The 12,384-nt window shown below is 32.7% G+C and overlaps 1 protein-coding gene across 1 annotated transcript in view; it reads left to right on the forward strand.

Moving 5' to 3' along the window:
* LOC138714927 (uncharacterized) overlaps positions 1-4,334 on the forward strand; it is a 285,934-nt gene extending 281,600 nt beyond the window's left edge. Inside the window, exon 5 of the mRNA XM_069847214.1 lies at positions 2,269-4,334. Within this exon, the coding sequence (XP_069703315.1) occupies positions 2,269-2,727 (459 nt within the window). The 3' untranslated portion in view covers positions 2,728-4,334. The remainder of the gene's footprint in view (positions 1-2,268) is intronic.
* The last annotated feature ends 8,050 nt before the right edge of the window (positions 4,335-12,384 follow it).

Here is a 12,384-nt window from a genome sequence, read left to right on the forward strand (position 1 = left end):
AACGTTTAGATATGAAGCCTGAGTGGATCTTTTTAAAAGCACACTAAAGGAGAACTTTCAAATTTGAAGAGGGTAGTGGAGTTCATTATGTGTATCCCTGGAACAAAAGCGTGTGTCGAAAGATTAATTATTTTCTCGCATGAACGCTCTGTGGACTGATGATAAAAATAAATAAGTCTGTAAAAACAGTAAAATCAATGCTCGTTTTAAAATCATTCTTCAGTGAGGATTGTGTTGCTTTTCATACATGATTCTTCAAAATAGACAATTGTTAAGTGAAATTCATTCTGCAGATAAATATTGCAAGGCCAAGGTGGATTGATTTATAAGAATATTGTCACGTGAGTAGAGTATTTTGTAGCTATTTCTGTAATAACTTAGTAAAAGCAATTTGAAGGCAACTTACATAAAGAAGCTTAAACTTAATGCAAATATGCTCCCTAAGAATTTTTTTACTATTTGTTTACTTACCCTTAGTTAGTAAAGTGTTTGTGTAGTAAACTTTACTACACACACACTTTGAAAGAGTGGCATATAGGATGGATGCGCATTCTAAACTTACTCAGTGATAACTGGTAAGTGTCCCGTATTTTTTTTTCAATATGTCTGGGAACCTTATTATATAACGACGCTGTATCAAATATTAGGTTATTTAGCGTCGATGGAATTGGTGATAGCGACATGGTATTTGGCGAGATGAGGCCGAGAATTCGCCATAGATTACCTGATATTCATTTTACAGTTGGGGAAAACCTTTGAAGTACACAACAAGGTAATCAGCCCCAAACGATAATCGAACCCACGTCTGATCGCAACACCAGATCAGCAGACATATGTGCTACCACCTGAGCTCTGCTGATGGCTTGAAAGAAATTTCACTCTAGGTCAATTTCGAACAAAATTAGGTCTGCACAAAATTATATTTATTTTAAGAATTCATTTGGGCCCCGATATTTTACTTTCACGTTTCAGTGATATAAATTGTCTAGTTTACCCCCCAAAATTATATTACCAAAGTTTGAAAGACATTAAGTAAAAATAAAAATGTGAATTTTTGTCCTTAAGGGTTGAAGTATACGAAAAATTTACTTCTTTCTCAATAATTTGATGTTTTAAAAGAAAAAGCTGCTACTTGCGATTTATAAATCTGTTACAATTTTAAATTAAATTCTGGGTAAAGTTATATCCATGTCGTATATGTAACGAGCCATTAGAAATTAATGAGAAATTACAAAAATGATGATGATGATGATTATGATGATGATGATGATGATGATGATGGCAAGCTTACTTGGCTGGTAAAAATTACCACATTGACTTACAATTGGATACGATTCGCTGGAGCTGTGACCATGATGCTTGACATATTCATTGGAATTGTCTTGGAATGATGTCGGTGGCATTGTGTAACCACTTCCCTACAGGATGGATGGATTTCGAAAAAATGTCTACCACTTCCTTCCTGAAGCAAATGCTAAATTATTATACTCGTACTGGTATTATTGAGTATTATTGAGAATGAGAATTATAAACTAATTTCAAATTATCATGTATTTACTTACTTGTGCAGCGATATTTTACTACTTAATTAACTTATTATTCCCAGAACATGAATTTTACCAGCAATCGAAAAGTATTGGGAATAAATTTGAATAAGGAACAAAATAAAGTTTCCTTCCCAGGCAGGATTCGAACCACGAAAGTGTTACCGGTAGTTACCAGTCTATCGTGCTCTGGAGTGAACAAGGCTCTAAAATCAGCTACAAGAGTCAGTCCGGTTTTTTTTTGCCATATTACAATTAATTGTATTTATGTAAAATATTGTTTTGAATTAAGCGGAAACAATAGTGTAGTTCTAAACCAATGGCCACATGATAGTTCATCTAGTCCTGTACAAGAGGAATTGGAAATAAATTCCAGCACAGCTTTCGAGTGGAAACAAATGCAAAAGAACAATAGAACTCAGCTTCAGAGCATCCATAATTTTCAAAAAAAATTATAGTTAGCTAGTATGTTAGTGAAAAACACACATTATTTGTCAGCTTTACTGACAAAGGAAAAAAGAAAATACAAAAGCAGTGTAGATGTGCAAAACAAGAAACTTTATGGTTTTGTTTCAGAAAAAAATGTAAATTTATATTTAAATGGTTATATTCAATGAAACTGTGTGAAACAAAGATAAAGATTTAATGTTTTCGCCAACATTTATTTCATGGAAAATAATACTTATTTAGAAACACGAAATTAATCTTATGTTTTGTTGTACAGGTTGTATCGATTGTTCTCAACTTCTTTCTGTTCATCATGGCATTGTATGACGTCATCTTCTCTCGGCGGCATGGTGGAGACCCAACAATGCCAGATGGTCATGATCCAACAGGCGAAGATGCCACCACATTCAACAATCCAGGCTTCCGAGACCGACGCATCAACAATAATTCAGGAGGTGTCTCCATGACAGATGCGAGTGGCAAGCCTTATCTCCGCAGCCAGCCACCAGCTGCAGCAAATGGTAGCATTATGTCGATGACCACCACTACCTCGTCGAATGGATCGACAGCAGGGTCAGTGACTAGAAGTCCTCTGAGGTCTAGCCTCAAGAAACCGAGGCCAAAGCAGGAGGGTATGGGCATCCAGAACCCAGGGTTCAGTGGACACTCACCAACCTTGTCCAGGAATGGCAGCGTCAAGAAGGTTAGGATTCAGACGCACAGTACGGCTGTTTGAAGCTGTCGTGGACTTCAAATTATGTTCGCAGCCACTCAGTATGTCTGATTTTCAGTACACTCCATGAGGAAGTCATAATTCACATATACTTTCTTACTATTAACTTTAGGCAGTTATGCAGAATTATGTGATTTTGCACTGTGATGCAAAGAAACTTGCTCACTCCAGTACTTTTACTGTTCTTAACATCTACAAGACCACCTTATGATTTCTGTGAAGTTCGAACCATATTAATGTCTGGTTGACTTTATATAATACCTAAGAATAATAACATATCAAAGCGAATTTGACTCACACATTAATTTTTTTTAAACAATCTTTGAAGTGTAGAGGATGATTAATTTTATATTATTTCCAGCACATACAAAGATACATGCTCATTCTAGTAAATGTAATTAGAATTTATTCTGTAACTCTGCAAGATCTAGCTATATTCACTAAAAAAAGCTGAATTTTGTTAATGCTTGTGTAAGACTAATGCATACATAGCCTACATACTGGTACGGTATTTGTAAAGCTAACTACACAAGGAAAATGTTTCCATTTATTAGAAATGGTTTTTGAAATCTAGACAAAAGACTATGATTTTAATAATATCTAAAATTATTATTAATTTCTTCTTCTACCTCCTCCTCCTCCCCTTCTTCTGCTTCTTCTTCTTCTTCTTCTTCTTCTTCTTCTTCTTCTTCTTCTTCTTCTTCTTCTTCTTCTTCTCTTTGGATTGTTTGTTTAGTCTGTGTCTTCCAGAATATTGTTCCATCTTCTTCTTGGTCTCCCAAGGGTCCTCATTTCTTTTGGTTTGTTGTCCCATACCATTCTTGGCAATCTTTCAGGATTCATTCGTGAAATATGGGCTCCAAATATAATTATGATGATATATAATATAAAAATGGGTCTGAAGTATGTTTATTTCTTAACATCAATCTAGGGCACATGCATAAGATACAAAACAATTACCGGTACCGGTACACAAGAAAATATTCCCATACCTGAGGAACATTTTAAATGTTAAGAAAGAAGTTTAAAAAAGTTTTGTCTTGTTAACTATATCGATATTTCGACTCTCAGGATTTCGAGAGTGTACAGAAGTTCAAATTATGTGCTATTTACATGTAAAGTGTTTCTATAAATAGACAATCCAACCAAAACACTCAAAAGGTTTGTACTATTTCTTTTGACACTTTATAATCCGTAGGTACCTTCTCAACATTGAATATTTGGAGATTCTTTTATTTATTATTTCTTGTAATGTGATAACCTTTACTACAAACTCTGACTCAGTTATTTTGATAACAAAATGCTTAAATTCGTGCCAGAATTTTATTCTGTAGCATACTGTTACATTTGCATGCATGACGAGTTCGTTCATTTTAGAGGTTAGTTTACTTCATTAAGGCATAAAAGGATTGTTCCCTTTACTCCCATATTCCCCTTGCCTAGATCCATACAATAACTGTTATAGATCGTGGCTAACGAGAAAGACAGGCTTTGGCACAAATTGGAGTCACGTGATTATCATGGTCCAGTCATGGCCATATTAACAATCGCCTAATATAAATACATGTTCTAAGTTCTAAAAAACAGTTGGCCATATTATGACTAAGAATGTGACGTCGTGCCCTAGCCCGTCTTTCTCATTAGCCACGTTATAGATATAGTGTGACGTCACTCCTCACTCGCCGTTCCTAACAGCGTATTCCGAATCTCAGCGCTGAGCAATCCGATGGCATCACGGTGTTCCGAATTCCACCGATGACGTCATTGATGCTCCACCAGTGTTGCACCGGTGCCATCAGCTTGCAGAGATGGTGGCAGTCTCCATCAGCCGCCATCAGTGAATCTGACTGGTTCTTGTATAGGGCGGGAATTAGCAGACAAATGACATCGTGCACTGTTGTGTCATGGCAGTGTATTCTGCTGCATTGTTTATAATTAGCATACCGTAAAAAAAAACATGTTAATGGCTTATGAACGAACATGTCAACGGATCAGTTATTACTACTGGTTCAAGAAATAAATTGTTTATGCTCTCTTTCCTTTGAACGAGATGAGAGTATGGAAATTTCGCAAAATCTTGTTAGCATAGCACAGATGACAACTTGTACAGCCGCCATGATAGCCATCCAACCTTCCAGCAGTTTTGTTCCTATTTCACTGCAGTGTGACGTCATTGGTGTCCATCGGTCCAGTGAGATTCGGAATACGCTGTAAGCAATGAGAACAAGTGACGTGAGATGAAAGTCTCTGTGGTCCGTGCCAGTGCAGACGGTGATGTCACCATATTAACAGAAAGTGTGACTAGATTTCTCGAATGTTAAGTGCATAAATATTTCACATTCAAAACAGATGAACAGTGACATACAGAAATAATGATTAGTACCATTGGCTCCAATATACTGACAGGATGAACAATAATTGATTACCCTAAATAAACGCCTATCAGACGAGAAAACAGGAAAGACCCAGGAGGAGATATATACAGAATGAAAAGTAACAAACTCCGGGACACCAAAACAAACGGTTTTCTCTAATGTCATATTTTCCTCAGAGACTTTGCTAAACCGGCAGAAGGTGTATGCGTTCTTCAGTTCATAATGACTCTACAAATTCACATTTTTTGTACGTCTTAAACCGGTCTGGTGGCTCAGATATTTCCTGCAGCAGGGGAGATAAACGTTAATCCTGAAGTCTTTCACCGCTTTAAACAACCTATGTCCCACCGATGTAACCTTTGTGTACAGGTCACTCGAGGTATTTTTGAACATCTTTTGCAGTGATTTTGGTATGTAAATGTTTTTGAACATCTTTTCCAGTGATTTTGGTATGTAAATGTTTTATAAGAGACTCAAGCAATAAAGCATGGCAATGGTTTGTGTTACATTAAGATCTGTCTGGAGTCCTCACGAAATAGTGCCTCACACCACAATATAACATTAGAGAAAAGTGTTTGTATTGTTGTCCCATACAACCTTCTGGAGTTTGTCGGTCTAATTACTTGTCACTCTGTATACATATATATGAAATATATATGAGGAGAATGAAATAGTCACAGACCTTTACTGGTGATGATGATGATGATGATGATGATGATGATGATGATGATGATGATGATGATGATGATGATGATGATGATGATGATGATGACTAAAATAACTGTTTTGTCTCAAAGGATGTGTTATCGACCTGGTAAACAAGAATCTCTCTATATGTGTTTACTTTATTTGGAAGTAAGATCTTAATCATGATATAATTTTGAACTGAAATATTGCCAACATTATAATTTATTTATAGTGTTACGCAAGACATAATATTTCAGTTATTTATAAGATCTGATTGAAACACTGAGCTATCTATATCTGCAAAACAAAGTCACTTGAAACTGCAAAGCGCCTATAAGAACAAACTGTACAAATTTTTTTTAAGAAAGTATATGTGATGTGCATTCAGCATTCCATTGTTGTTGTGTTAGTGCATTATAGTGGGAACTAAGTTACTGAAGAAAAACACAAATAGAATCAAAGTGCAAGGAGGTTAAATGCTTGAACTGTCAGTGGAAGACAAGTATTATTTGTTAGTGGAAAAAACTCATTTGAATTTTTGATTGGACTGAAGGAAAGGAACTAGTACAATTCGTTGTTAAGAAGATAGAGTAAAAAATGTAGGAATTAAGTTAAAAGGAAGTGTGAAAAGTTGTCGAAATAAATTGACATACTGTAAGTCAAAATAGATGCTTGTGATGAAACAGTTTATTTCTAAAACAACTTTGAAATATCAACAAACTGCTTGCTTGATAGAGCTGCTGCCCTTACGTTTATTGCGATTGAGGTTTCAAGATCATAAACAGTAACATCAGAAGAGCTAAATATCAGCAAACTTATTACACAAGAGATATGTATAAATTTGTATACTGTCATATGGTTAAGTTTCCTATCAAATCTTGCCCTTCTGACTTGTGGTCGTGCTTTCTTTCCTTTTTTATGAACATTTATTTCAACATTTCAAGCATTCGGGATTGTATTAAACATGACGAAAAGCCATGTTCCCTTATCCTTGCCTCTACCAGGCATCTGCACAATGGTTAAGTGTAGTAACATACTTACATACAAATGAAAAATGTTTATGAATTTGTGCCAGACAGGCTGACATGTATACAGAAAGTTGATAATTTTCATATAAGTTTCTATCTCGTGACATTTAAAAAAAAATAATAATAATAATGACTTATCTAGTGTAATATTTCCATAAGTTAAATGTTGCACTTCACAAGGAAGTGCACAGTTATTTTCTTATGCTCCAAAAATTTACCCACTATAATAAATCAGACAAACCAAAACAGTGACTTAAGATCTAACATAACCAAATCTAAAGAATCCCACTTATTTTTCTGTGCTATAACAATTTACTTATCACAATAAATAAATAAAACATTCACTCCTGCTGTGATCTGATCTAAAGTGTAATTGATATATCTGACATGAATGCTTTATAAACAGTTACCTACCTACCTACCAATAAGTTGAGTTGAAAAGGTTTTATGGTATAAGGTATTTAAAGTTAAAGTATAAAATATTGTACCCACACAGGTTATAAATGTGTACTACACAATAACTTCGCCATCGTCACAACCTAAAATCTGATAAATCTGGTATTGAAAAATTCTGTTTCTAGAAGTACTGTATGGTACTTTACCTATATAGCAATTTACATATTTCGACAGATTTTTTTGGCTCACTGATGAAAAAATTGTTTGCATTGCCTATGTAAAAGATTAATTTATCTTGAAAAATAAAATCGATCATATCACTATCTATAATTTTTAGAATGTGTTTCTGTGAAAAGTTGTAACAGACTTGTATGATAGTCAGTAATATGGAAATATCAAATTATGTGGCTTGCAATAATTGAGTACAGTATTACTCTTTATATGCACAGCTTGGAGGAATGTATAGAAGTTACTTTATTTTGTAATTAGAAATCAGTTACAATTTAATCGTGGGATGTTTATGAAGTGGTCTTCCTAGGTGTCATGTTTTTAAATGATTGCTTATAAAGCATAAGATATACAGTATATGACTAATGTGATATAGGTACCTATTAGGTACAATTATTGGAGGATGATATATTTTAATTCCGTCCACTGAGCTGGCTCTTCATACATTATTTAAGTTACTTCTGTTCTGTTATCTTCCCTGCAATTCTTCTTTCTTGTTTCTGTAACAGTATTGAAATATGTTAATGGCATTTCTTTTATACTTGCACGTGTTTCTGGAACTTACTTGATTTCTTCTCCCTAAGTTATTAAGACCTTACCTGACAGTGATGTGTGTTTAATGACACGTCTGTTAACATAATAACTTAAAACTTATTTAATCAAAATTCCCACCTTTCGAATTTACTCTTACGTATGACATTCTGAAATTTTCGTATTGTCATTGCCTATTTAAATATTTTGTATGTACCACAGGAGATGTCTGAAATCTCGTAATCAGCTTTCAAAAAATTGTTTTCTGTTTCATATTACTGGTATTGGTAAATGTTATTAACATCACTGAAAGTTTTCGAATACCTTGAACAAGATATCATAATTATGGGCCTACCGGTACAAGTTTTCTACTTTAAAGGTAAGCCTGTGTGTCCATTTCACAATTTCAGCTAATTTCATTATTACCAGTACATACAATTCTGATCTATTGCAAATGGTTTTCTCTTCATTACTGCTATATTTTCTGGACGTCATAGTGAACAATAGAGAACAAATGTTTCTGGTTCCTCCTCTTAAGATCTTTATATGCAAAAATAAAATCAATGTTTTAAAATCAAGTTTATTTCTGACATTAAGGAGCATTATAACGTGTCAATTTTTTGATAAGGTAATTCTGCCTATTTTTAGCTCTTGTGAACTAAGATTTTGCAGTCCTGGAAACCAACTAATAAAGTGAAATAAACATAAATTCCCCACTCTTATATGCTCAGAAACTATTTAAAGGTGATTTTGACATGTGATTACAATTTATGTTGCGGTTTATAATGAATTATCTATTGATCATGTATTGAATATGTTCAAAATTAAAAAAAAAAAAAATCCACTTATTTATTCAAAATTCTAACATTCTGCATTTTTCCGAGTAAATTTATGTGTTATAATGATATATTCAGTTACTATTGAAGAATTAACTCCTTGTAGGATAAGATTATGGTATTTGTATTTTAAATATTGCAGTTTTATAAAAACAGCATTGGGGAAGTAGAAACTTACACGATTACAAGGAAACCGGTGTTTTCTAATATCATAGCTGCAGTTCTGTAAAAACTACACAGTAAATTTTTATATGTGTAGATAAAAGACATGCTTATTACAATCTTACTTTTAACTGCTCAATAAAATGGCTGGAAATTACATATTACTAACATTACAAAGATTTTCAGATTGGCTATGGTTTGGTACATATTCTGAACTTTTGTTCTGTTCTACAAATTATCATATAAATACCCATAAATGCAAATTAAAGTAATTTCGTAATATGAAAATGAGTACCGGTAACAAATAGTTTAATAGGATAACGGTTAAATAGTTATTATGTTACTCAAACTTGCTGTCCATAAAAGAAGTCAGCCTAAGAACAAAGCTTATAGCACTGGTAAAATTAAAAAAAAAAAAAATAATTGAAAAACTGTTCACAAATTTGAAATATCAAATAAATGGTCTATGAAACAGCGTGACATAAGTTCACTTTATCTGACATTACTAGTATTATTTAACTGTAGGCCTAATGTTTTCCATAATTGTATTATTAGAACAGTTGAAAGAATGTATTGTATAAATCACAAAATAAATTAAACAAATTAAATGCAGGATATTCCACAGTCTTCTTTTAGTTTAATGCAATTTAGTACCGTACTTCATTCTTGAATACACACTTTTAACACTTTCAATCACTGATGAACTATTAAGTTACTCACATTGAATAAATAACAACTACACTGTGTTAATATTTAAATGATGGTGTTATTTTACCTGATTGACTAGTTTCGATGTTATATCCATCATCTTCTGAATCAATAACTTAATAGTTCGTCAGTAATTTTATAGGTAGTATTATTTCTATTTTATTTTATGTCAATAGATATTTTCTGAAACATTGGTACATATAAGCAATTAGATATTCTTTTTTATGTTATGTAATGCATAGAAATCATTTATTCATATTACTTAAGTTTGTTGATATTTCATGTGTATATATATTTTGGAATGCAATATGTAGATGTATACTATTATTTAACCAGTATTTTCCCATATATTCAGTTTCAGGTGTACAGTGCACAGTTTTTATTGTTGAGATTATTTTAAATTTTATTTTTAAAAAAGTTTATGGAGATGTGTAAACATTTAAGATCTTTATTTTGGAACTGGTTCAGGCAGGTCCTGAGTGTATTCATTTCCCAGTCAGGCACAGTTCACAGTTTTGTATGTAACGAAATTTTATAATTGTAAGAATTCCGAAAAGTTGTATAGAGAGCCCTATTCTAGCAGACATTGATAAAGTAATATAAATATTACTGAAAGAGTTCAAAATGTTAGATGAGTTTTCGAAAGATGTTTCATCAATTAACGAATGCATTTAAATATGTACTATGCATTGTAGTAATGTGAAAATGTGAAAATATGAAAATATGTATAGCAATAAAGGACAAGCAATTCTAAAGTATTCTGACATGTCATTGTTATACTCAAACTAGTAATCATGTTTTTATTACAAATTAATATATTATTATAAAGGAGTCTGGGTATGATACACAATATATTACATTTTCATTTTGGCCCTTCATTCCTTACCATTTTTCATTAACTTCTGTGGAATAGTGACTATTAAGTCTATTGTTAGGAAGGAAAACAAAGTAATTTATTTTAAATAACTTCTTCATTCAGTAGGCCTATATACAACCATGTAAAATAAACAAAAAGAAACAATAATAAAGTAAAAGGAAATCTCTACCACAAGCACGTGAGTTCAGAAAAATGGACAGAAAAACATGATGTAAGGAATGTGTAACATCAAAATAATTTAAGGGAAATTACAAATAAATTGTATAAACTGTATTTACAACATCTTAAAAAATATATTGTGTAGACAGAATAGATCAAAAGGTTTAACTCATGAAATCGGTTGAGGATGACATTACAATTTTCTGCTTGTATTTATCTTTATTTGGTAATTATAATATAAATTATAATTAAATATATACCAGTACCTACACATCTGTAAGTCTAAGGAGATAAACGCTTCCATATGACTTCATGTAATATGATGTGAATGGAATATTCTATGGAAAGCTGGAAAAGTAACTACTGTAATAATCATAGAATTATAACTTCGTAAATGTGAAAAATGTTCTGTAGTGCAGAATTAATAAGTTATGAAGACTATGCCCCTCCACTAGATTGTAGCAAGAAAATTAGACGCAGAAACTAGGTGCACACGAATTGTGTAAAGTTGTTAAGTTCTTCAGAACTGTTAGGCCTATCTGTACAATTATTGTAAAGAAATAAACAAACAATAAGAAATCTGATGGAAACACCACAGTGAGTCTTTTTCTAATCGCAAATAGTGCCTCTTTCATTTAAATGTCATAATGGACTGTCTGAACAAATACTGGTAGTGTATTGTAGAAAAAACTGGCGACATCATCGGACTTGAATAAATCATGTCCTGCCTACTGAAAGTAATATTCATGTGGATTGAATTGTAACATTGCAGCAGTGCTTAATTTCTGAAGATATGAGCTCAATGTCAAAAGTGTTAAATGAAAGGGAATTCTTAATTACTATGTTCCTGGTTTAATTATTTGGAATTATCACTACACAAAATTTATTTTTTTATAATGTTACTGTCAAAATTTTATTACTTCTAACTTGTGCCCAATTATTGTTAATGGTTTACGTGATAGGCTATCTGCAGAGATCTGCAGGGAAGTTATTGTTTATACTTTTTTATAAAAGCTTATAAATAGGCCTATGTTCAAGAGTATAAACAATACATTTTGCTTTAGCAAAAGAAGAGGGAAGACAGTAAACATTTAGCATATAAAATAGGGTACCAGTACCATTCTAATACAAACACTGCTAATTATTTCATAACATAAAGAAAAGACATACAGAATTAGTATAAATGTAATTTTAAAAAGCTTTAGAATTACATGTTAACAGTTTGGATACCTAGGATCCTTCTTTTGCACTCTAAGAGTATGCACATACTGGACGCGATTTGCAATGTGGGTAGCATTGGGCAATATGGCACCATAAAAAAACAAATGTTACGAATACCTTATGTGAGTTTACATATTGGAAGCAGTAATCATCACTAATGTCACAACTTACTTCCCCACTAGTGTTGAAGAGACAGAAAAAAGTCTAGTGAAGAAATAATAGCAGATGTTTTCCAAAGAAAAGTGTTACGAACCTGAGTGACTCCTTACATAAGAATGTAGTGTTTGTATGTATGTTGAGAAAAGACATTCTTCTTCTTCTTCTTCTTCTTCTTCTTCTTCTTCTTCTTCTTCTTCTTCTTCTTCTTCTTCTTCTTCTTCTTCTTCTTCTTCTTCTTCTTCTTCTTCTTCTAACAAAGAGGGCAGACATCTGCTAACTCATTTGGCCACGAA

This window comes from Periplaneta americana, chromosome 15 (assembly GCF_040183065.1).
Source record: "Periplaneta americana isolate PAMFEO1 chromosome 15, P.americana_PAMFEO1_priV1, whole genome shotgun sequence".
In the NCBI taxonomy this organism is placed as follows: Eukaryota; Metazoa; Arthropoda; class Insecta; order Blattodea; family Blattidae; genus Periplaneta; species Periplaneta americana.